At 48.9% G+C, this 25,575-nt stretch overlaps 2 protein-coding genes across 2 annotated transcripts in view; both read left to right on the top strand.

Moving 5' to 3' along the window:
* VPS39 (vacuolar protein sorting 39 homolog (S. cerevisiae)) overlaps positions 1–15,755 on the top strand; it is a 65,350-nt gene extending 49,595 nt beyond the window's left edge. The window contains exons 11-24 of the mRNA XM_012649132.1: positions 4,701–4,843; positions 6,686–6,829; positions 7,315–7,456; positions 7,588–7,674; positions 8,003–8,076; positions 8,419–8,517; positions 9,136–9,253; positions 9,778–9,906; positions 10,525–10,627; positions 10,866–10,911; positions 12,120–12,269; positions 12,431–12,565; positions 12,825–12,916; positions 13,784–15,755. Of these exons, the coding sequence (XP_012504586.1) occupies positions 4,701–4,843; positions 6,686–6,829; positions 7,315–7,456; positions 7,588–7,674; positions 8,003–8,076; positions 8,419–8,517; positions 9,136–9,253; positions 9,778–9,906; positions 10,525–10,627; positions 10,866–10,911; positions 12,120–12,269; positions 12,431–12,565; positions 12,825–12,916; positions 13,784–13,859 (1,538 nt within the window). The 3' untranslated portion in view covers positions 13,860–15,755. The remainder of the gene's footprint in view (positions 1–4,700; positions 4,844–6,685; positions 6,830–7,314; positions 7,457–7,587; positions 7,675–8,002; positions 8,077–8,418; positions 8,518–9,135; positions 9,254–9,777; positions 9,907–10,524; positions 10,628–10,865; positions 10,912–12,119; positions 12,270–12,430; positions 12,566–12,824; positions 12,917–13,783) is intronic.
* Positions 15,756–18,805: 3,050 nt separating this feature from the next.
* Positions 18,806–25,575, top strand: part of PLA2G4F (phospholipase A2, group IVF) — a 14,353-nt gene continuing 7,583 nt past the window's right edge. Inside the window, exons 1-11 of the mRNA XM_012649131.1 lie at positions 18,806–18,910; positions 19,786–19,858; positions 20,458–20,594; positions 20,695–20,823; positions 21,226–21,266; positions 21,551–21,593; positions 22,077–22,143; positions 24,112–24,281; positions 24,408–24,521; positions 24,740–24,777; positions 25,048–25,183. Of these exons, the coding sequence (XP_012504585.1) occupies positions 18,806–18,910; positions 19,786–19,858; positions 20,458–20,594; positions 20,695–20,823; positions 21,226–21,266; positions 21,551–21,593; positions 22,077–22,143; positions 24,112–24,281; positions 24,408–24,521; positions 24,740–24,777; positions 25,048–25,183 (1,053 nt within the window). The remainder of the gene's footprint in view (positions 18,911–19,785; positions 19,859–20,457; positions 20,595–20,694; positions 20,824–21,225; positions 21,267–21,550; positions 21,594–22,076; positions 22,144–24,111; positions 24,282–24,407; positions 24,522–24,739; positions 24,778–25,047; positions 25,184–25,575) is intronic.

Below are 25,575 nucleotides of genomic sequence, written 5' to 3'. Positions count from 1 at the left end.
TCAAACTTCTGACCTCAAGTGATCCTCCCGCCTTGGCCTCCCAGAGTGCTAGGATTACAGGCATGAGCCACCTCACCCAGCCCGAGTATAGTGGTTCTTGAAGCTACTAAATAGCCACTGCTTGCACTGAAGGAGGGCATTTCTATAGGATTTTTAGCTCTTTTCTTTAGGCCTTCATGTATAGTTAAGGGCTTTCTCTTTAATTGTGAGAAAGCTTGACCCTGGCCACTTCAAAATGTTATCAAGCTGGGAAAAACACACACACAAAGCAACACAACTTTTGCCTAATACTGACATCATCTACATACCAACTATGTATGAGCTAATTCACATTGAAATAACTCAGCAGAACAGGGTGTATCTGGAATGCCAAGTCAGAAGACTGCATTGTAAGCACAGAATTAGAGCAAAAAGAAAGTCGTTTAGAGGCACATTTCATCTGAGCCCGAGGGGGGCTCCTGCTGCAGAGAATAGTCTCAAATGGCTGAAATGTGCTATCTACCAAGACCCGTCCTCCTCTTCCCCCTAGTGCAGGATGGACTGGGCCCAGGTTTCTGGGTTTGCTTTCCTGCCCCTCCCTTTTCGGTGGCCTACAGAAAGGCCCTTCATGGGGGGTGTAACTGCCACAGTTATATTTCTGCTCCTTGTGAGTCAGGAAGCTCTATCTCCTCCCATTATATGTTAATTTTATTAAGTGAACCCAAGTGACATAGAGCCTGAAAGTGGGCTTTAGTAAGTCTGTGTGTCACCATAGACACAATGTAAAATTTTGTTCATATATGTTTTTCTGGAGAGAGGATCAAAACCTTTCATCAAATTCTCTAAAGTGTCCAAGATCCTAAAAATGTTTAAGAAACATTACTTAGAGTTATTTCCCTGTGGCAACCTACAACTTGGACATAAAAAATTCTAATGCAAGGCAGCAAGGTGAGTGATACACAGGTATTTGCAGGAGGGGGTGATGAGAAGACTCACTGCATCAAGGCCCTGGGAGTTTGGGGTGTGGTGGTCAAGTGTGGGTGGTGTGGAATGGTGAGAATGTGAGTGAGATAGTTCTTACATTTCTTGAAACCCATATTTAGATCTTGAAATCAACCCTGGACTGTTGAATTGGTTCAAATACTATATCCATTATTTACTCATTTATTCTTTCACTCAACAAATATTTATCAAGCTTTACATGTGCTGAAGACGATTCTAGGTACCAAGTAGCAGGACTTCTATTTTGATGGGGGTGGGGCAGACAACAAAATAAATAAGCAAAATTATAATATGTCAAGAAGTGGTAAGTGCTAAGAAAAACAAAGCAGAAGAAGGGGATAAAAAGTAGTGAAGGCAGGGGTCAGGATTGTAATTTAAGATGAAATGGTTAGGGAGGGCATCTCTGAGAAGGGGGCATTTCAGTTACAACCCAAAGGAGCCAATTCAATGAGCCATGCAGATGTCTGGGAAAGAGCATTCCAGACAGAGAGAGCAGCTAGTGCAGTGTGCTGACATGAGAAGTGCCTGTTATGTTCAGGAAACAGCCAGATCAGTGTGGCTAGAGTACAGTTGATTTGTATCGTTTGTTCTGCATGAGGGATGTCATTTCTTTGTTAATTATTAATGCATGTCTATGTTGTACTAGGGTTTCAATGCTTGGCATAATCTGGACTTAGAACATACTGCCCCAAAGACAAATCAGATAGGCATTGTCAATGCCAGCTCTGCCTTCATTCCTGGACTTCAGGGATAAATAAGACATGTTGTAGGGCCACAGAGAGCTTGCATGTTAAATCACTCAGTGAAACGCTGGGATAAGTGTAAAAAAATTCTCTAGGGGCATAGCGGAGTGAGTGAGGAAGTCTGCCCAAGAGTAAGGGAGACAGGAGGTGAACTGGGCCCCAAAGGATGAGAAGGAAAAGTGGAGTGTAAAGAAAGGCTCGGAGGCAGGGAACTCATATCTCATGTCTGAGGACCTGTGAACCAGAGGTCAGTGATGTTTAATGGTGTGTGATAGATCATGCTAGAAAGATACGTTGGGGCCAGATTTCAAAAGACCTTGAATGCCGGGGAGGAGCTTAGACTTTGATAGGCCTCAGGTGACATCACAAGGTTTTAAGTAGAACAGTGTAATTGGATCCACATTTATAGACATGGATCTTTGTGTCAGGAGTCAGATGAGGCCTTAGGGAAGACCACGAGTTCACTTAGCGTTCCCAGCAGCTGTCTTCTTCCCTCAGACGTTGTCTTTCCTACAGCTCCCATGTGGAACTGCCAGGCGCCCTGCTCCTTTGCCCCTTCTTGTGAGTGTTTTTTTGAGATTGTCATGACTCTCTGATCCTGAGCAATGGGATCTTCCTGGCTGGGCAGAAATATGTGGCCAGGCATGGGTGACTTGGGGATAGCGTGTGTCCTGGAAGGTTCAGACAAGGCATTTGTCTGTCTTCTGGTCAGCTTGCTGAGAACTCACTTGCATTATAGAAGAAACATGGCTTGCCTTGACCCTACTCTGACTTTTTAAAAAAATGAAAATAATGTTAGTGTATGAAAAGTTTGTAGAAATGCAAAGCAAAAAACTTTAAAAACCTAGATCCAACCTTACCTCTCATTTTGTCTCTTCCTCATCTAAACTTTTTCTGCATGTACATATTTTAATATAATTCTGATCATGCTTTTATAGCTTTTGTTACTTAAAATTATTATAGGATTTTTCCATGGTGCTGTATGTGCTTCAAAATTATAATTTGTGATGATTTCCTAATACTCTTATCAGTTGAATTAAACATACTTTATTCTGCCTTTGAAGGAATTCTACATTATTTCCAAAATTGCATTATTACAAATAATGCGTTATATACCTCTTCATACACATTGTGGGGCTTTTCCCTCCCAAATCTGTTGGATTATTTTCTCAGGATAAATTCCTAGAAGTATGATTAGTGGATCTGAATACTTTTTTCCTTACTGAGGTAGCAATATTCATTGCCTCAGCAGTATAAGAGTGATTCACTTTCACAATATTGCAACCACTGGGTAATATCATATAAAAATAACTTTTTTCCTAATCGAATGGATATAAAAATGTTACCTCTTAGGTATCTACTACAGTGGAATATTATTCAGACATTAAAAGGAATGAAATTTTGCTATATGCTACAACAAGGATGAAACTTAAAGACATTGTGCTAAGTGAAATGAGCCAGGCATAGAAGGTAAAATGCTGTGTGATTCCACTTATATGAAGTACCTAGAGTAAGCAAATTCATAGACCATGAGTAGGATAGAGGTTCCTAGGGGCTGGGCTGGGGGGAGAATGGGGAGTAATTGTTTATTATTGGGTATAGAATTTCAGTTTGGGACGATGAAAAGTTCTGGAGATGAATAGTAGTAATGGTTGCACAACAGTATGAATGTATTTAATGTCACTGAATTATATACTTAGAAATGGTTAAAATGATAACTGTTGTGTGTGTTTTACCACACACGCAAATCGTTGGATGACTTGAAGGAGCAGAAGACAGGGGTCTGCTACTGGACACTGATTTCCTGGGCACATGCCTGTGATCCCAAGGTCAGCAAGTTGCTGCTGCTTCGCCTGCCCCAGCCCGCGGCAGCCTCAGTTCCCTCCGAGCTGGTGACTAGTCGCTGGCTGCTGCATTGGGGCAAGTGCCTCTGGATAATGACAGAGCTGATATTAATAACTAGACACTGGAATGCTGAGTCTGGCTGCACACACTGATGAGCTGGCCGCTCAGGATGAAGACGGAGGCTTCCACTTCACTTCCAGTTTCCACAGCTCACACCCGTGCTTCTCATTGGTAGAACCAGATTTTCACCCAGAACCCTGACTGCAAGGGAGTTCGAGAAAAGTAGTTTTCAGTTTTAGAGCCACTGTAGGTAGGAAAGAACGTGGAAAGGGGTAGAACTAGACACTAAGTGCCAGTGGACCATAAACAACACAGTGTTCCACGGTATTGATGAGCTATAAATTATTTAACCAATCCCCAGTGGTGGGGTAGGGGCATATGTTGGCCACTTACAGCAGTTTGCTATTGCAAACATCTACACTGTAAGAATACAGTAAATTCTAAGAAGTTAAAACAAAGTCACCTCTTTGACATTTTCAATGCATACCATTTTGATTCTTAATGTAGCAGAAAATTTCCCACTTATTTATATTTTTCTGTTGTCAATTGTTCTTGTCTTTTGCCCATTTATCAAATGAAATCTTATATTTTATGACCAATTTGTGTGAATTTGTTTTATATAATCAACATATTAGTTTCTTGCCATATATACTACAAGTATATTCTCTAGCCTGTTGTCTGGGTTTTTTTTACTAATACTCCTTTTTTGACATATCAATTTTTAATTTTTAAGTCTCTTGATCTTTTCCACTTCTATATCGTCAACTTTTCCTCGGAAATTTTTTATCCTTTACTTTAAGAAACTTGATAAATATTCAGTTCTAATTTTGTGTATGTGTCTATATCTTAGAATATAAAGTCATGCCATTTTTGTAGCATTTTAGTGAAATACATATATTAAAAATGCTCAAATCATAAGTATATATAGCTCATTGAATTTTTGTGACCTTACAGTCATTCCTTTTAAAAAATCAGCCCAGAACTTATTTTGCTATAGTAACAGCCTTGTTTTGTTTTATCTTTAAATTACTGGGCTCCTTTCCAGAGGAATCATGTTTACCTTCCATGTAGATCCCACCCATGTGATGGGCCTGTACCCTGACCTGCTGCCCACAGACTACAGGAAGCAGCTGCAGTATCCAAACCCGTTGCCTGTGCTCTCGGGGGCTGAACTGGAGAAGGCTCACTTAGCTCTGATTGACTACCTAACACAGGTAGGTAAGATACAGAGGGATACAGAATACTTGACCTGGGAGTTCCGATACTTGTTTCTCTATGGCCAGCAATAGAGGGCGTTCTGCAATGCAAAGCCATTCATTCTATACCTGGATGCTATGGAGAGTCTGCGTGGGGCACAGTTTCTTTCTGCTACTTCCAACTGAACAGTACCATTGAGCTGTTTTTTGCCAAATCCTAATACTAAGAAGCACACCCAATTCCTAGTAAATTTACAAGAACTAAAAAGGGTAAATTTCAGTTAATAAAAGAGAATAAGTTTTTTTAAAACAAACTTTTTGTAACATGCATAATTTGGGGGAAAATGCCTGCTCTATGCGGAAAACACAGAAGAATACAAATCACTGAACACTCTATCACCAGACAATAAATAATGTTTTAGTGTTGTCCTTCTAGACTTTTGTATCTACTTATGAATTAACTTTTGTTTATTTAGTGGTTTATTTATTGTAAATAATGGATATCAAACTATTCTGTTTTACAGCTTTTTAAAAATTTAGACATATATTGGGAAAGTCCTTCCTTGTCAATAAATATTCTATAATATGTTTTTGGGAGGTATTTAGACTTAAAATTTTTTCAATTTAACTATTATGGATAAATTAAGTAAAATTTTAAAGTCAGCACTAAGACTGACATCTGCATTAAAGCCTCTTAACCCCAAACTTCAGTCACAGAAGACTGTTTATTTCCTGCGTACCCATTCAGAGTCAGAGACCTTATTAATTTTTTTTCCTCTTAATATTCTGCGGACATTTGTAAGGGGTCTCTGGGTAAGCACTGAGAAGTGTTGCTGGAAAAACTGTAATACTGCTTTCTCCTCCCAGCTTCTGGGTCAGTGGGTACCCACAAATCTCATCAGACAGAGGTAGCCTTTGGACTTTTTGACATTGGTACCCAGATGTGGCAGGTATCTTACAAGGATGCAAACTTGCCTCTGCCTGCATACTTCTCAGCCCTGTGCCAAGTAAAAAAAAGACTCCTGGGTATAATATGTCCCAAAGCCTGTGGCATTATGAAAGACCCTCCATTGCCAATGTCTTAGCTTTAGGAAGGTGAGCATGCATTCTTCCCTGGCCTTCTTCCCTGACTCTGGGAATGCGTGAAGTTAACTGACACTGGTGTTGTGCCAGAGAGGTGGCAGAGCAAGACCATGGGATTTGCCAGACACAAGAGAATACGCACTGGATGATGCCACTTACATGACGTTCTAGAATAGGCAGAAATAAGTCTCCAGTGGTAGAAAGCAGATCAGTGGGTGGGGGCTGGGTGGGATGGGAAGAACATGAGGGGATGTTCTGGGGTGATAGAAATGCTCTGTTTCTTCATTGAGGTGGTGGTTACATGCATGTATAGATCTATCAACATGCATCTAACAGTACACTTAAAAAGGATACATTTTATTGTATGTAAATTATACCTTAGTAAAGTTGATTTTAAAAAAATTAAAACATGGGCTTTGGAATCAGACCTCAGTTTGAACCCTGCTTCTGCCACTTATGAATTATCTAATATCTGTGTTTTATATTCTTCACCTGTAAAACGGGGATAATAATACCTGCATTTGTTATAGGTTTAAGAAAGTGCCAGGCACAGTGCCTGATGTGTAGTAAATACTCAATAAATAAATGTTGTTATTGTTGTTGTGTCTGTAGCAATCTGGCAGTCATCGATTTTGACCTCTGATAAAAGTTGAATGCTAATGCAAGATCAGGGTTGATAGGGATGAGCTGATTTGGAAGTATTCGGGGTTACCCAGTAGCTCTAGTGACAAAGGAAAACTTGGTCCTGGCCTTGACCCATATTTTTGACCTTTACAGAAACGAAGTCAACTGGTAAAGAAGCTGAATGACTCTGATCACCAGTCTAGCACCTCCCCGCTCATGGAAGGCACTCCGACCATCAAATCCAAGAAGAAGCTGCTGCAAATCATTGACACTACCCTGCTCAAGTGCTACCTCCATGTGAGTTACCTGAGCACTTGGGTGCCCACAGACCTCCCTTGCCCTGAAACTGTGGGAGATTGAAAGGGAGCACTACACCTGGGGACCTGCCACTAGTGAGTGTGAGATCTGTGGTGCTGGGAACCACCTAGTCTCTGCCTGATATTTGTGAGTCTCTTGGAATTAAGAGGATAAGGCAAAATATTCATCCAGAATTGGTACAGTGGGCTCTTCTCTGGTCATATTGGGGCTAGCACTAAAAGGTTAACAGGGACAATATTTCCTCTAAGAAGATATCCCCTTCTTTTTCCCCCAGAACATTAAAACACATTATGCAAAACGGTATAAATGCTCTAAAAGCAACTACCTGCCATCCTTAAAAAGGGCTGGTTGCTTTCTCTTGCTTGTGTTACATCCCTGGCCTTTCAGCCTAGAGCAGGCCTGGGCTAGGGAGGGGTGGGACACCTCAGGAAGCAGTTTCCACTGAAGTCCTGCTTCCCCTGCAGACAAATGTGGCCCTGGTAGCCCCCTTGCTGCGTCTGGAGAACAATCATTGCCACATCGAGGAGAGCGAGCATGTGCTGAAGAAGGCTCACAAGTACAGTGAGCTGATAATCCTGTATGAGAAGAAAGGGCTCCACGAGAAAGGTGACTGAGGTGGGGGCACGGTTCTTGGACCTGGGAGGGTCTCCTGTATGTTGGTAGGGGGATCTTGCTGAGGTGAGATCAATCTCCTCTGGGAAAGGGCTCATGACCTTGTTCTCGGGCTTTGTGGCCAGCTCTGCAGGTGCTGGTGGACCAGTCCAAGAAAGCAAACTCCCCTCTGAAAGGCCACGAGAGGACAGTGCAGTATCTACAACATCTGGGTAAGTGTAGCTTTTGAAAGAGGGTGGGTGGGAAAGGGCTCCTGTTCAAGTGGACCTGGTCTCCCTCTGGTTCCGATTCTGGCTGGCCGCTCCCCTCCATCCCTGGTGGTGAGTCAGCTTCATTCCTGCAGTGGGCATAAATGTCCCTCGGTGGTCGAACCATGACAGCCCCTTGGTCTGGAGCCAGCCCAGTAGGGCCAAGCATCCCTGAATGGCAGGTGCTTGAGCAGAGCTGCCTTGTCTGGAAAATGAATTCTGGGGCCACCTGCCCACCTGCTTCCCAGTGCCATGGGCTTCAACTGTTGACAAATCTCACTTTTCCCTCTAGGCACAGAAAACCTACATTTGATTTTTTCCTACTCAGTATGGGTGCTGAGAGACTTCCCAGAAGATGGCCTGAAGGTGGGTCACAGGAGTCCCTTGGATTTATCTGGTACCCAGTTGGTTCCTGATTGCATCCGGGACAGAAGTGGAAGGAGAGGATGGGTTTATGCAGTTTCTTTGGTGTTTGAAAGGGTGGGCTGGGAAACATGGGACATCAACATAGTTGGTAGAAGGAGCCTTACCATAGGCATTGGAGGCCTGCAGCCTAGTCTGTGACACCCTGACTACCTCCAGATGCCTTCTTGTATGCCCTTCCCCCTCCAAACATCTGTCTGTCTGATCCCACACTTGCCTGCCTGTGTGTTTGGCAGAATTGTAGCCGGATGGTTCTGCCACTGGAACTCAGGTTTGTTTTGACAGATATTTACTGAAGATCTCCCAGAGGTGGAGTCTCTGCCACGTGATCGAGTGCTCGGCTTCTTAATAGAGAATTTCAAGGGTCTGGCTATTCCTTATCTGGTAAGATAGTCTTTGGTCTGCAATAAAAAGCTTTGAAGCCAGGATCCAGGACTATGTGGTTCAGTTATTGGGCTGTTCAGATTTGGGGTTTGTGTCACTTGGGTATTGGTAGAATGTAAGGAAAAGGGGTACTTCAACTTCCTCTGGAGAAAGAGATCCCAGTAGACCAAGCTGGAAGTGTTACTTTTGATGATGCCTTCTAAATCTAGGTAAAGTACAGAGCGATAAAAGAATGATATTTTAGAAGAAAATTTCAAAGCCACATTTGTACAACCAAACTCAACTGTGACCAGAGGACAATCAAATAGGTTTTAAGTACCAGAATGCACACTTTTAACCTTAATTACATGGGCTGATGTGAGAGTTTGGAAGATTATGGGACAAGATTAATAAAAGGAGTTTAGACTGGAAATTGATCAAACAATTTCAGACATTACTGGGCTGCATTGTGAAATGTCTTGGTGGTGTTGGAAGAGCTATCCCTTGGTGATCTCTGCAGCTCGATTAGGGAATAATCTGGATGGGACCTGTTGGGCCTTAAAAAATGTGAGAGAAACTGTCGGAGACCAGGTCATAACGTGGAGGGTGCCAGTGACAAAGACCTACATCTTGCCTCAGGAACACATCATCCACGTGTGGGAGGAGACGGGCTCTCGGTTCCACAACTGCCTGATCCAGCTGTACTGTGAGAAGGTGCAAGGCCTGATGAAGGAGTATCTCCTGTCCTTCCCCGCAGGTACCAGTTTTCACTGGAAACCGGTTGGCCCCAGGCCTTAGAGGCAAGCACAGACCTGCATTTGTTAATAGGTTTAACAAATGTGGTGGTGTGGGAAAGCAGGCCCCACTATTCCCTGCCCAGGTGGGTGGAAAGTTCCTTATAGGAGCCAGGGGAGCTAAGTGACCCAGGCCTGGCACATGAGACCCAGGAGCTCTTATCTGGGTACAGGCATCTCTGAGTGACTGAGTCATTCCTGGCGGAGGGCAAAAGGAAAAGATTTGTCTCCAAGATGACAGCTGTGCTGATAAGAAACAGGTTTTCCTACCACAGTATTTCTCTATTCAGCTTGTTGTTTTAACTTTAAGCTGATATTTTGGGGCCATGTGAAGACCACAAACTAAAAGAAGTCCATCTGGACGCCACCTTGGAGGCCCTTTCTGGTCATGTGGGGACATCATTGAACCCCATCCCTCATTTTTCTTGATGACCCCCCGTTGCTGCCCCATGGCATCTTCTCATGTTGAGTTTGGTTTCCCTTAAAGGCAAAACTCCAGTCCCTGCTGGAGAGGAAGAGGGTGAGCTGGGAGAATACCGGCAAAAGCTCCTTAACTTCTTGGAGATTTCCGGCTACTATGATCCAGGCCGGCTCATCTGCGATTTCCCTTTTGATGGTGAGTGTCTGTGTTGGGGCCGAAGCCACTTCAGCTGAGGGTAATGCAAAAACTGATCTTTCCCTTTGCTAGTTCCCCAACCCTCCACAAAGTTGGGCCTGGGAAAAATCGGGTGTTTCAGGTCAGTGCTCTTGTTTTGTCCCCTCTGAAGACTCACTTTTGTATCGTAACTGAGAGAAATCTCTTTTCTAGGTATGAACCACGTGCTAATTGATAGCTAGGTTGCAACCTGTTTATTGCTTCAGAACATGTTCTTGGCCAAGTTCACTGTTTAGCAGTTTTTGTACTGTGGCATAATTTGATGTATAAGCTCCAGGAGAGCTGAGACCAAGTGCTCACCTTTCCTGAAGCACTTAGCTTATTATGTACTGGGCTGTTGAATGAGTGTTCTTACCCAGTTTGTAAGTGATTACAACAAAAGATGGGATAAAGTACCCATTACTTAGCTTCCTCCTCCCTTTTTCAAATTTCAATAATTTTCTCTTTGAAAAAAAACCCCAGTTAATAAAAATAATATTTTCTTCCATTTTTATATTGCCCCAGTGTCCATTCTTTAGTCCCTGACCTTGTGCTTGCATAGTGGCGGTGGTGGTTACTTGTATTCCTTTTTCCTCCTAGGCCTCTTAGAAGAACGAGCTCTCCTCTTGGGGCGCATGGGGAAACATGAACAAGCTCTCTTCATTTATGTCCACATCTTGAAGGATACGAGGATGGCTGAGGAGTAAGTTGGCCCTGTCATCCCACTTCCCAAGGAGTCTAAGAGCAGGCCCCCCAGAAAGATGAGGGGCTAAGAAGGCCATCTCCCCATATTCTGCTGCAGGAGTAAGAATTGCCTCCAGTCCCAGCCCCTGGTTTTGGCTGTCCTTAGGCTGCTCGAGCAGGCTGTCTGGATGGCCTGCTCATCACTTCTCATCAGATGTGGCCCCCCTCACCTGCTGTTACCACTTTCTCTCTTGCAGGTACTGCCATAAACACTATGACCAAAATAAAGATGGCAACAAAGATGTGAGTAGTGGCTCCAACCCAGGGAGCCACTTGTGCATTTCCCTGCCCCCTTTGCATACCTTACCCCATCTGGTTTGGCCATGGGTGGCACTGGTGTGAATTGCAAAATAAGACAGAACATGGGTCATGGTGCTGATTGATTTTGCACATGTGTGTTGAGGGAGGGGCAGAGCGACCATTCACCTGGTTTGCCTGGGATAGTTCTGGCTTACATCTGTTGTCCCTACGATTATTAATAGCACTCTTGTCCCTTGACTCTCAAGAGTTCTGATTTGTATAATAAACTGTGTAGTCAGCCTATTGAGGAGGAACATCTGGTGGCTGTGATGTACTATGTCTAGAATACACATTGATTCGTCAATGTCTGGAGACATTTTCGGTTGTCATGACTGAGGGGAGGAGTTGCTGCTAGAATTAGGGGATAGAGATGCTACTAAAGAATGCACAGGTCAGCCCCAGCAAGGAAGAATTATCCAGCCCAGGCACGGTGGCTCACACTTGCAATCCCAGCACTTTGGGAGGCCGAGGTGAAAGGATTGCTTGCTGCCAGGAGTTCAAGACCAGCCTAAGCAACATAGCAAGACCCTGTGTCTACAAGAAAATTAGCTAGGTGTGGTGGCACACCTGTAGTTCAAGCTACTTGAGAGGCTGAGGTGGGAGGATTGCTTGAGCCCAGGAGTTCAAGTTGCAGTGAGCTATGATTGTACCATTGCACTCCAGCCTGGGCAACACAGAAAGACCCTGTCTGAAAAAAAAAACAAAAAGTACTATCCAGCCCAGCCCAAAGTGTTAAGAGTGCTGAATGCTGAGGTTTAAAAACCCTGTGGTACTAGTCCCAGTGGGAAATGTAGCATCTCACCTTGGGTTAATCCCCACCTTCTAAAATGTAGACCGGGACTCAGCTTTCAAAACTGAAGGATAGGAGGAATTTTTTGAGTTATTTTGCAGTGTTAGCATTTTATAAATGATACGATGTTAAACACAAGGCATTTGGTTTTTTCATTCAAGGAAAAAACAATCCTTAATTAACATCTTCAGTGGCTATTTGACTTTACCAAAATTTTCAAAGGTGAAAATGATGAGTTTCAATGCTCTGTGACAGCTGATACTATAGATGACCCTGCTAATCTTTAGGCATGCTCAGTGCTGGGGCTCCTGGGAGGGTTGCCACCAGCCTGACATGCATGGCTCTTGTCTATATGAGATAGGTGTATCTGTCCCTGCTTCGGATGTACCTGTCGCCCCCCAGCATTCACTGCCTGGGGCCCATCAAGCTGGAACTCCTGGAGCCACAGGCCAACCTCCAGGCTGCCCTGCAGGTCCTCGAGCTGCACCACAGCAAACTGGACACCACCAAGGTCAGGGGTTCTATCCAGGGAGGTGGAGGGTGTTTACGGGGACCACCGAATGAGAACAGGGATGTGAAAAGGGACTAGGGCCTGAGAACTCTGTGTCTTCAGACATTTCCTCAGTCCTCTGTTTCACCTCACCCTGTCCCCATCTCTATTCCTGTCCCTAGGCCCTCAACCTTCTGCCAGCAAACACTCAGATCAATGACATACGCATCTTTCTGGAAAAGGTCTTGGAGGAAAATGCTCAAAAGAAACGGTTCAATCAAGTGCTCAAGAACCTTCTCCATGCAGAGTTCCTGAGGGTATGGGCCTTCCAAACTCTAGGGTGTGCTTTTAATTTTCAGTGTGAGACAGTGTCCACATATTCCATTCCAACCAAGGTGGAGCCTTCTGTTCCCGAACAGCGTGGCACAAGCTGGTCCAGTAGCCAACCTGCTATTTAGTTGCCAGTGTTCCAAGGGGGATCTGTGAAGTCTGAGAGAGGAAACAGTGCTGGCTTCTGCCTTCTGTTTCTACATGCCAGATGATGGAACTTCTGCCCCCATCTCTCTGTTCTTTCAGGTCCAGGAAGAGCGGATTTTACACCAGCAGGTGAAGTGCATCATCACAGAGGAGAAAGTGTGCATGGTGTGTAAGAAGAAGATCGGGAACAGGTGAGCCTCCTCTTCACCAGAGCTGTATCTGGGCTCTGATGAAGGTTCACTGGGTTGGGGAACACTCAGGATGGATTTCTGCCCTTTATCTGGGAGGAAAGCACGGCTACTGGCTGTCCTGACCACTTCTAGTTCTTGAGCCTTCAGAGAGCAGTCCATGCTGTCTGTTGGTGGTGGGCTTGGAGAAGAAGGTAAAGACCTGAAATGGGTGGCATGGGGCTGTTGCATTCTTGCCCATAAAGCTGTTCCCCTCCCCTCTGGCAGCTAGAATTTAGGATGTAGCCAGTGGGTGTGCAAAAGATGTATGTGGGAAGAAAGTCCTTACTTTTTAAGGATGAGCCTCTGAAAAAAGAAAAAGAGCTTTCAAGCTGCTACCTCATGACTTGAATAAAATCCTGAGCCAGCCTCACACTGTGCTAAGACCACGTGTACTGTGGTCAGTTCCCTTTGCTTCACAGGAGAACAGCTTGTCCTTTTTCAATATGGCTGGAAGAATCCTTTCCTTTGGAAGACCTAACTGGCTGACCTTTGTTAGAATTAGCCTAAAACCTGTTCTCCTGAGCTTGTCGGCCCTCAGTGAGCCAGTGCTGAGCCGTGGGCTGGCGTAGTGCCCATCTGCCATGTGTTTTGCATTGATTTCTTAATAAGAAGTGTCCTCATGCATTCTCACTGTATGCACCTCATCCTCTATTTGGTTATTTGACAGAGATAGTAGCTACAGAAATCCAGAGACCAAAGGGAAGGCTGTTCTTTGAGGTTTGGGTGGGCTGCTTCTGGGATAGCTCCCCTCTAAAGAAAGGGGCCACTACCAGAGAAGTGGTCTCTTAGAGTTAGTCCTCACTCCCACGCCATTTTCCTTCTCTGCAGTGCGTTTGCAAGATACCCCAATGGAGTGGTTGTGCACTACTTCTGTTCTAAAGAGGTAAACCCAGCTGACACCTGAGCCCAGCATCCCAGGGATTCAGCAGATGGACAGCTTGGCTCTCCCGGAGAGGTGAAGGAGCACCTGGCCTTAGAATTGTGGGCTGCCACCACCAGACGTCTCCTCATTTGGACACTACCAGCTATCTTGCGCCCTGGAACATCTCTGAATTAATTAGACTACTGGTCTGGCATTACCAGCTTTTTAATAGAAAAAGAGATTAGTAATACCTTATACCATTATGTTGAATTCCAGAGAATTCAGTACCTACTTAGGCAAGAGGAGGTGTGCCGTCTTGCCTTGGCACACCAGTCACCAGAATGAGGAAACTTGTCTCAAGTGTTTGTAACCACAGGGTTGTTTATTGAAGGTTTTTCTGTTAAGGTAAGTGCACAATTTCACAAGGACCCCTCGGTGTGGCTGTCTGCAGAGTCCTGTGAGAGGACAGCACCTGAGCTAGTCTGGCTGCATAGCCGGAAGGGCTCATTTTCCGTGTGGTGCCAGTTGTCTCTCCATGGCAGCCGTGCCCCGTGGCCCTCAGTAGCCTCCCTGCTCACCCCGTTAGTTTCCAGTCTTCTTTCTTTCTCGCCATTTATGTTCCCCTCACTGCCCCATCTGGACTTTCTCTCCCACTTCCGTGACTCCAGGAATGGCTAGTGTGTAAACAAGGTAAGGTAATAATCAAGAGAAGTCTCAGTTCCCAGGAGTCCGTTGCTAGTTGATTGCCAGGTGTGTCGTAAATAGATCCTCCTTACACTCCATGCCTGGATGCCCAGGGAGCGCCATCCTCTGCCTAGAAGAGGGCCTGTGGACCTGCCCTCGGGCCAAATGTGACCATAGCTCCCGAGGATGGGCTGGCACTGTGCAGGGGATGTGGTCCCCTAGACACACGCCTGTAGGACACCTGCTCTGCTTCACTCACTGGCCGCTTGGGCAGTTGGTTCAGTCTTTGCAAGTGGAGTTCTTTGTGCTTTGGGCACCTTTCTCTTTTTGCAGCCAATTTCTGTTCACTTGCCTTACAGCTTTACAGCCATTGTTCCCCAGCTTTGTTTTGCAGGGTTTGGAGGATTACACTGGGATAGCGTAGGAAGGTGGATCTCTGCTACACGCAGAGATAGATCAGAGCAAGAACTGGCAAAATGTGATGCCAGGTGTGCTTGCAAGGCGCTCAGAGATAGCAGAGAGAACGCGGGAGGGCAGGAGCAGCGGCACACGGGTTTATAAAATAACTCACCACCATATCTGTCGAACACTGCAGGGGACCCTGCCAGAGGTGCACAGGCTAGAGTTGCTAGCACAACAGACCGGGGTCACATGAGGAGCGTGGTCCTGCATCCCGTCCTCCCTGGGTTCATTGCAGGCTCCAAGTCTTGTGGCCCCAGTGTCTTCAGTGGGAGTGAGGGTGGGTAATGGTGCCCAACGCTGACAGTTTTAGTGGCCTGTCCTTGGCATGCCTTGTCCTTTGTGAACTGTGGCACCGTGCTGTGTTCCAGGCTGACTTGCTGGCGGTAAGTAGACAGGGCTTCCCCCAGGCACGCTGTCTGTGGGGGTCTGAAGAGAGAGAGAGAGTGCCATCTGCACCATTCACAGACATGGAGGACTGTACTCGGGTTTGCGAGGCCGGGCGGCACTTCACAAGAGCTCCGTGGACCAGCGTGTGGAGACAGAAAAGCCACCGTCCCGACTGGCCATACCCACAAGAAGCAGTACTGCCTGTGGCCACATCTGTGCCAGCTGGGACTGCACTTCCTCCGGGAGCATCAGGGAAGCGCTGGGCCCAGCCTCCGCTGCACAGCAGGAACTCAAGCGCCACACAATCCCCGCCTTCCTGGCCGGCTGTGTCTTCTTTTCTCACAAACTATGTCGGAAGCAATAGCATAAGGAATATGTGTTTTCTTCCCTTCTGGTACACATTCACACCCCGTTCCCCACACTCCATTCTTCCTTCCCTAGACTCTCCCTCCACAGAGGTATGGAGAAGGCCGGAGACGAAAGCCCTCTTACGAGGACAGATGGAGATCTCCTAACCACTCCTCATAATAAACCCAATAAAGCAAGAAACCAAGCTTATCTGGGTCTCTTTTTTCCCCCTTCCTATGGAGTTTGAGGAAAATAACAATGAAAGGATAGTAACTTAGCTAAGAGTTAGAATAATAAGCCAATCAGTAACTAAGAAAAATGTCAGTAGAGCACTTCTCACTTCTATTACGTGTGTCTTGTTTTTTTATTGCCCTCTGTAGGCTGGATATTACATGTCTTGATGTGTGCTACCCAGTAGAGCGAGTGTGGCTAATGGCTGATGTATTGATAGCACAGATACAGAACATTTCACAAAGTCCTGCTGAACACACTGGAACTCTAGAGGATATGAGTGTTGCCCCTTCAGTGGTAGGGCCTCGGGCCTCTCCTGCAGCTCATGATGACTGGGAGGAAACAAGGGGTGTCTGAGAAGTGAGGAAGTGGTCCACTTTAGCCAGCTCCAAAAACACAAGGTCCTTCTGTATTGTCCCCCTCTTGAGCTGTTTGTGGTCATCCTGAGTTTTCTGGGAATGAGAACATCTGGAACTAAGACTCGTGACTTTGTCGAGGCGTGGGGCAGATGACTTCCGGAGAGAGTGTGGTACAGTCCAGAAAGCATTCACATCAGTCAGGAGCCTGGCCCCCAGGCCTGGCTCTGCCACCAGCCAGCTCTCTGCCCTCCCGCCTTGGGCTCCTCTGATGTGGATCCACAGGTCCCCTGCACACATTCACAGAGATAACCAAGGCGGCTGGACTCCCATTTCTGAGACCCCAGCCCACGTCCTGGCTTCACAGTCCAAATTAAGCAGAAACAGACCCTGCCTTGGGGCCCGGCACTGGCAGTCACATTCCATTTTGTTCTGGGAATTTCTGGTCTGAACTTGCCCGGTTGGTTCATTGTGGAGTTGAATTACCTCTTTTTGGATGTATTTTCAGCCTGTGACACGAGGCCTTGGGAAGAGTGTGGAGATGACTGAATGTTGGTAGAAGGACAGAAATCTATCTCCCGCAGTTCACTGCTCCAGAGATCCTTACTCTTACTGGAGAATGTGCCTGTCTCAGCCATTTAGATGGTTGTGATCCACAGAAAAGGGGACATCACATACTATCTGCAGCCTGAAGTCTACAATGGTCAGAAGAGGTGTCTCTAAGCCTTTCTCTATCTAGTAGCTGAAGGCCTTGCAGATTTGTTTTTTGTCCTTATTTATGCCACCTGACCAAATTCTTCTCTGCACCTGGACACTGTGTGGCGTGCTCTGTACACACTCCAGGGAGAGGCCTGGGCAGAAGCCGCAGGGAGTCACGAGGCTGTGAATTCTTGAGGAGGTAGACGGGCTCTCCTCACCTTTGCGTTCTTGGGCTGGTACAGGTCTGGCACATGGCAGGCTCTCAGTGTTCGGGGAGTAAATGAGGGAGGCTGAGAGAGATGAGAACTGAAAGGGTGAATGAATGACCCAAAAGACACATTTCACACACAGGCTATGTGAGAGCAACATGGCTGGTTTATTCACCCATGTGTGGGTAGGCTGAGTCCAAAAAGAGAGCAGAGAAGAGGGTTTAGTGAGGGTTTTTTTTTTTTTGAGACACAGTCTTACTGTGTTGCCTGGGCTAGAGTGCCGTGGCGTCAACCTAGCTCACAGCAACCTCAAACTCCTGGGCTCAAGCGATCCTCCCGAGTAGCTGGGACTACAGGCATGTGCCACCATGCCCAGCTAATTTTTTCTATATAGTTTTAGTTGTCCGATTAATTTCTTTCTATTTTTAGTAGAGACGGAGTCTCGCTCTTGCTCAGGCTGGTCTTGAACTCCTGATCTCAAACAATCCACCCGCCTCGGCCTCCCAGAGTGCTAGGATTACAGGCGTGAGCCACTGCGCCCGGCCGTTAGTGAGGATTTTTATAAATGGGGATAGCCGACCCCCTGCCCTGTTCAGTTTTTTTTCTGGGCCAAACTGGCAGGTGAAGAATTGTTTCCTGCTACGTGCAGCAGAGGACGGTGGGCAGAACAGCTGTTTGTAGTAAATTCTTCAAAGAGCCAACTCCTACGACCTCTTTGCCCCAGTCGCATCCATCCTTCTGCTCGGGCATTGTCCTTGTCAGGAGAGCTAGGGAGGGATAGCCTTGGTCTCCATCAGGGAGGGAGGGGAAGGAATGCTGGCTGCAGCTGCCTGTCAGATCTACTAGGGGGAGATAAACTTCCTCTCTATCAGGGAGGGAGGGGAAGGAATGCTGGCTGCAGCTGTCTGCCAGATCTACAAAGTCCAGGGACTCCCCAGACTCCTGCGGCTATTGTTTTACAAGCCTGAGTTTTGCATTAACTACATTCTGTCCTATACATACTTTTCAGGTTCCCACCTGGAATAAACCTAACAAGAACCATTTTTGAGTCCAAATGGAACACTAAACCAAAGATTCCCATGCTGCCTTCTACTTAAGAGCCGTGGGGAAGGTGGGACTTGAAGAGTGGTTGGTTTAGGCCTTTTTGACAGCTGGAGAAGACTAGTCCCCAGTACGGCGCTGCCCAGCTAACGTTCCCTGGGCCGGCTGTGTCAGAGGGCTTGCTGGAAATGTGAATACTTGGGTTTTTCCCCCTTGCACTCAGACCAGGGAGGATGAGGTTCAGGCCTCTATTTCTCACAAGCAGCCCAGTGATAACCAGGGGGTGGGTTTGGGAACCAGGGTGCTAACCAGAGACTCCAAGAGTCTTGGAGAGGAGGGACTGAACTGCCTCCTGCCTGAGGAAATTAGGCTCCAGCCACTTCCTAGAGCATGTCAAACCCCACCTCCAGCCCCATGGGGCCACCCAGCGCTGAGTCCTCAGGAGAGCAGGCAGCTCCACCCTCCCCACCCCAGTGCTACCTGTCAGACCTGAGCTAGCAGCGCGGTAGCCAGAGAGCAGGGCGGCTCTGGAAAGCAGGCAGGGCTCCCTGCTGGGCCTGGCTGCCTGGCCATGCTCTGGGCACTCTGGCCAAGGTGGCTGGCTGGCAAGGGGCTGCCCCTCCTGGGGGCAGTGCTGCTGTGGAAGAGAGAGAAGAGGGGTCCTCGGTGGCCGCGGGTAATGTACCTGATCTTACCTGGGAAAGTGGACTGGAGGACTCCTGGGAGCTGCAGTCCTCTGTGAGGACCAAGGCCAGCCCCAGCACTGGAGGTTTGATTTGGTGCAGGACCTATTTCTTGCAGATGACCTGGCAGAATTTAGAGAGATTGGCCAAGACCTTGGCTTTTGAAAATAATCCCCTCCAATTAGGAAATGGAGGGCAAGGTCACATGACACTTGTCTTTGGTTGGGTGGTTTTTGCCAAGAATGCTCTGGTTTGACTGTAGAACCCACCATAGGGAGGAGGAATAAGGAGCCTGTTGGGATTGTAAGGAATAGTTTCACTCCTAGGAAGTTGCACCCTGATGTTATCTCTCCTGAGCCCGGCTGCCATCTCCTCAGCGACTCACCAGACCAGTATAGTCTGGGTGACTCTTGGCTTCTGCTCACCTGCCCACTGACCTGGGCGGTCTTCTAGGCTTTGTCAGGGAGCTATTGGGTGGGGTGGGTCACAGCTTTCCCTTTTAATATTTAATCTCCTCAAACACATTACACAAACACATTGTAGCTCCCAAGCTACAATGGGGGCCCAGTGGCCTAGGGGGGCTATAAGTTTGTGGTGTGTGATAACCATAGTTCAGCTAGTCCCTGCTGGAGCTTAGATTTGAACCCAGGCCTGATGGATTCGGGGGTCTAGGCACGTCACCAAGGTGCTGAACTCCCAACACCTAAGCCCTGGCAAAGTCTCCCTGGTACCCACACAGCGACATCAGTGACCCTGTGCCAGGCTGCTGCTCCATGATGGGGAACTCTGAGCTGGGAGCCACTGGAGGGAGGGGACCAGGCCCCACCCTGGCTCCCTGGAACTGAGTCCTGGAGTTCTGTTGTTTCAGCAGGAAACCCACCCATACTATGACCTCCAGGTGAAGGTGCTGAGGGCCAGAAAGATCCGGCGCGCAGACCTGTGTGAGTGACCCCATCTCCACTCCTCCCCTTCCTTTCCCTGGGGCCTCCTCAGAGCTCAGCTGGGGCTGGCCTGAAGGGAGCGTGAGTGTGTGTGTGTTAGTGCATATAAGTGTGTGCGTGAGAGTGAGTGTGTGGGGGCGGGGCTGGTGCTGGCCCTGTGAGGGGCAGGTGGGCAGGAGCTGTGCAGACCCCGGACTCCTCCCTGAGTCTAGGAAGTGCCTCCCTGGGTGAGGTGTGAGGCCAGCTGTCGCTGCAGGTCAACACCTGCTCTCCGGGAGCTTTCCATGCCAATGCTCACGCAGGGAGGGAATTTTATTACAGGAAGCAGGCAATATCTGGGAATTACTCAATAGTCTGTGTGGCCACATGATCTTTCCAACTGGCCGCTGCAGGATTTCTGTTCAGTTGAATGAGAGGTGTAACTAGTTAAAATGGAGTCGAGGACACCAAAACTCTCCCCCCACCTCCTCACCCCGTCACACCATGTGGGCAGCCTCTTCTCCCCGCTCTGCTCCTTCCCGTCTGCCCCAGCCTCCTCCAGGAAATCTTTCCAGCAATAAGAGCTTGAGGTTGAGGCCCCTCCCCTGTCATACCTGCAGTGTCCAAAGCCGACTGCTACGTACAACTGTGGCTGCCCACGGCGTCCCCCAGTCCTGCCCAGACAAGAACAGTGGCCAACTGCAGTGACCCCGAGTGGAACGAGACCTTCCACTACCAGATCCATGGCGCTGTGAAGGTGAGGCCAGCACGGCAGGGGCTGTGGAAGGAGGGGAGCTCCTCAGGTTCCGCCTTCCTGTCCTACCTCAGCCCTGACTTCCTCCCTGCCCTGTTCCCAGAACGTCCTGGAGCTCACCCTCTATGACAAGGATGTCCTGGGCAGCGACCAGCTCTCCCTGCTCCTGTTTGACCTGAGGAGCCTCAAGTGTGGCCAACCCCACAGACACACCTTCCCGCTTGACCACCAGGTGAGCCCACCAGTGCTGGCAGAGAGCCTGGCACGGGGCCGCCACGAGGGGGCTCTGGGAAGTACAGGACAGGCCTTCCTCCATCCCACAGCTCTGACCCTGTCAAGGTTTCCCTCCAGTGCTTCTTCCTCGCATGAAACCAAAGTGTGAGCTCCTTGAGGGCAGTATGTTGTCTGTCTCAGCCACCACTGAACCCTCAGTGTCTAGAACAGCGACTAGCACATATTTTGGAATGAATGAGGTTCTGTGTGGAGATGCCACTGCCCCTCGTGTGTCCTTGACAAGCCACGATAACAGTATCCCCTTCCAGTCCCTGGAGCTGAGCAGGGCTAGGGGGCAGGGACAGTCCTGGAGGCTTTCAGAGCCTTTTAAAAATCAGTGCTCCCTGCTCCCCCCACGCAGGATTCACAAGAGCTGCAGGTGGAATTTGTTCTGGAGCAGAGGTGAGTCCAGGCAGAGCCAGTGCCCTCCTATTTACTCTGAGACTCAGAGATTTGAGTCACGGGAGCTCCCAGCTGCCAGTCAACCCGTCCCGCTCTGGCCTTGCAGGCCTGGCCTGAGAAGGGATGGCCTGGTCTCGACCTCCATTTGCATGTTGGACGACAGGTCCACCCACCCCCAGCCCCTGCCACGCTCCCCAGGTTCTTCCAGCTGCTTTGGTCACATTATTATTGCAACGGCCACCTCAAGGGGGCCAGATGTCCCATGAGCCCCTCATCCTTTGCAGCCAGGTGCCTGCGTCTGAAGTCATCACCAATGGGGTCCTGGTGGTGAGTAGGGAAGGCGAGCTTCAGGCTGTCCCGGGCGGGGGGCTGCGAGGAGTCCATGACTGAGCCTGTCATGCCCACGTGCTTCTGAAGGACCCTCAACCCCTCCTCAGAGGGGAGATGTGCTAGGGAGGCATCTCCAGAGACGGACAAGAAGCTGCCTGGCACTTGGGTGGACAGCCAGGACCAGGCTTCCCACCTGTGCGCAGCACATTACTCACTTGGGGTCCTGGCGGCGGGGACTGCCCAAGGAGCCGCTATCATGGCCCCTCACCTCCTCCCCTTTCCCTACCAGGGCCCACTTCCCTGAGTCCTGGGGGCTGGTATGACCTTGGGGCCTGCTACAGAAGACCCCTACCCACAAGGCCCTGGGATGCCTGTTTTCCGGACCCTGCCCCAGATACCCCTCCCTCCCTCCATGGTGGTTGGGGCCCTGTGAAGGGCCCTGTGGGCTATCTGGCTCCCACAGGCCTCTGCTTTCTGCAGGCTCACCCCTGTCTGAGAGTCCAGGGCACCCTCTGGGGAGATGGGACGGCCCTGCATCGAGAGTACGGTGAGTCTGGTTGGTGGCCTTGGGTCTTGCCTTCTCTCCTGGACTTGGGGCTGCTGATGTCAAGGAGGTGGGTCTAGGACAGGAAGTTTCTAAATTTTTCACTGCTCAAAGCTGACGAAGGATGGAATGGATTGCTCTGGACGTAGTGAATTTCCTGTCCCTGAAAGTGTTCAAGCATACAGTTTGTACTGGTCCAACTATTGCTCCACAACAAACCCCACAAAATCTTGGTGGCATTCAAGAAACGTTTACTTAGCTCACAGATCTGGTGGTGAGCTTGTGCTAGGCCAGTGAAGGCCAGGCTTGGCAGGAGTGGCCTAGCTCTGCTCCATGTGTCTCTCATCCTCCTTCTGGGACCAGCAGACTACCCTGGGCATGTTCTCAAGGCATCAGCAGAGGTGCAGAGAGCAAGCCCAATTGAGCAAGTGCTTGTCAAGTCTTTGGTCACATCCTGGCCACTAACTAACATGTTATTGGCCAAAACAGGTCCCATGGTTGAACTCCAAGTAGGAAGGCTGGGAATATAGTCAGCCTCTTTAGTGGGAGGGGTCACAGGGCAAAGAGTGAGAACACTGAGGACATGAAGAACTGGGGCCATCAATGCAGAGTGCCACAGAGGGCAGCCACCCATGGGGGGTGGGATGTGGGACTGCAGTGGAGGCTGTGCGACAGCTAAGGTCCCTCCCAGTCCTGACAGTCTGAGTCCTGCCCAGGTAATGTCGAGCACTTACTCTGCGTCAGGCACTGTGCTAAGCATTTTACATACATGTTATCTTGTCATCCTCATAACAACCCTGTAAGGTAGTGCAATCATTATTCTCTTTTAATTCACAAGACCAAGGCTCAAAGAAGAACTTTGCTTAAGGTCACACAGACAATAAGTAGTAGAGCCAGGATCAAACCCAGGTCTGTGACACTCCAGGGCCCATTCTCTTAATCAAAGATTCTATCGTTTCTTCTTACGAATGGCACATTTCCACCTCAGTCCACAAACTTTGGTGTGAATGGAATGTCACTTTCCTGATTTTCCCTAAGTTCCTCCTGCCTCAGGGTTATGACGAGTCCCTGGGTCTCATCTAGAGCAAGGAGCTGCACTGAGGGGTGGGACCCCATCTGGACCTCTGCTCCTCTGGTATCTGCCATCCTTGCACCCTTAGGGTTTCTGTTGCTTCCATGTCGTATTTGGGGTCAGGGACTTTTGTGAGACTGCCTGTGGTCCCCTCTTCCGGGCTGTCACGCATAGCCATTTCTCTCTGGGGTCTGGCCTCCTCCCTAGAAAGCTGTTGGGAAGCAGGGCAGGAAGCCCACAGGCCCACCCTTCACCCTCCTGGCCTGGGCCTATCTTCTGGCCCAGCTTGCCCTCCATCTTCCCCAGGATGGAAGTCCTCTCTGTACCCACAAATCCCATTCCTCCTTTGACCTCCTCTGCGAGCCTCTTACCTTCTCCCAAGGTCTTACACTTTTGGAAACAAAGGCGAGAATGACCTGCAGCCTATTGTTTTCTCTCTGGCCACAAACCTCCTCCAAGGCAATGAGCACAGAGCCTCAATGGAGGTAAGAGATGAGGGAAACCACCAGTTGAAAACTGGTAATTAATATAATAATGACTCTATAAATTTATATAATTATACATTATATAGTTAATATAATAATCTCAAAACCACCAGCCCTGTGGGCTGTGGGCAGTGGCCCTCTCCCTCCCTGTTCCCTGCCTTTCCCCCTTCCCTAGGCATTTGTGTATTTCCCACCCTCCTCCGGGGTCCCAGTTCTGGCCAGGACAGGTTATAGGACCCCAGGAGTTCTTCATGATGTTTTTCCCATGATCAGTGGCTAAGAGTGAGCAGGGTGATAAGAGTTGGCATTTCCCAGGGGAAGAGAAGAACAGACTTGTTGTTGCTTGGGTGTTGCCATGATGAGTCGCACGTGCATGGACCCACACTCACACTCACCTGGGCCCTCTGTTCTCAGGCTCTAGGCAGCTCCAGCTGGCAGTGCCCGGGGCCTATGAGAAGCCACAGCTCTTACCCCTGCAGCCTCCTGTGGAGCCAGGCCTCCCACCCACCTTTACCTTCCACGTGAACCCGGTGCTGAGTTCCAGGCTAGATGTGGAGTTGGGGGAGAAGCTCACGGTTCTGCAGGTGAGTGAACCATGGGCAAAGGGCGGGGTCATAGAATTGGCTCAGCCTAGAGGAGCGTTCCAGAGCCACGCTGGAGGCATGTTTTCTTCCATGCTGGAGAGCTCCTTGGGTGTTTTCTCCTCCCAGAGTGGCCCGAATGCGGAGCCAGAGGCTCAGAGCAGCAAGCTGGGCAAGGGAGGCATCCCGCTGTCCTCTCTGCCCATAGGCCGGGAGGAGCAGCGCTTCGTGGTCCTAGGGGAGGTAAGGCCCTGCCTGTGTGCTGGAGGGTGCTCTGCGACCACCAAGAGGGGGCTGGGGGAAGGGCCTGAGAGGCAGGGCAGATCAGGCCAGCCTGGAGCTCAGCTGTGACGACCACACTGGGCCAGAGTTACCCGAGCAATGGGACTGCAGGGGGGAGGCCATTTCCCCGGGAGCACCCCACTCAGCGTGCTCAGGGATGGGCTTGCCATCTCTTTCAGGGCCAGGAGGTGGCTCTGAGTGTGAAGGTGGAAATGAGGTGAGGTGGAACTTCAGGTGGAAGGCCTCTTGGGGCTGGGCTGAAGTGTGGGAAAATATCCCAGAGTGTTCTGCTCTCCTGCCCACGGAGCTCAGGCTGTGAGGGTGGCGCCTTCCCCTCCCCAGTGCTGGTGTTGGTGGGAAGTCCCTTGAGGTATTTCTGAGGGTTTCCTCAGAGTGTGGGCCTGCTCCTGTGAAACACAGGCTGGGCCTGAGGCTCTCTTCCACTGGACAGTCACCCAGTACCCCACCTCCACCCCACTTGAGGCAGCTCTGGGGACCTGGACCTGCGCCTTGGCTTTGACCTCAGTGACGGGGAACAGGAGTTTCTGGACAAGAGGAAGCAGATTGTGTCCAAGGCCCTGCAGCAGGTGCTCGGATTAAGTGAGGCTCCAGAGACTGGCCAGGTATGGAATGGAGGAGGAGCTCCATCTGGTCCTCAGGGTCACTCTTCCCTTGAAAGGACTAATATGGCCAAGAGGTGACAGGAAGCCCAGTGGAAGCATGGGAACGTAGGAAGCAGGGAGCTAGCCTGTTCATCTGAGCTGATGAGTGCAATCAGGAGAGTCAGGACCGTATGTGGAACGAGGGGCTGAGCAGCCCTGGCCAAGGGTGGATGTCTTCTTAGTCTGTTCGGGCTGCCATAACAGAATACCACAGACTGGGTGACTTAAACAACAGACATTTATTTTCTCACAGTTCTAGAGTCTGGAAATCCAAAATCAAGGTTCCATCCATCAGGATTGGTTTCTGATGGGGCCTCTCCTCTCTTCATTTTTTTTTTTTTTTTTTTTTTTTT

This window comes from Propithecus coquereli, unplaced genomic scaffold (genome assembly GCF_000956105.1).
Source record: "Propithecus coquereli isolate 6110/MARCELLA unplaced genomic scaffold, Pcoq_1.0 Scaffold3, whole genome shotgun sequence".
Lineage (NCBI taxonomy): Eukaryota > Metazoa > Chordata > Mammalia > Primates > Indriidae > Propithecus > Propithecus coquereli.
This window is presented reverse-complemented; position numbering and strand designations above follow the sequence as displayed.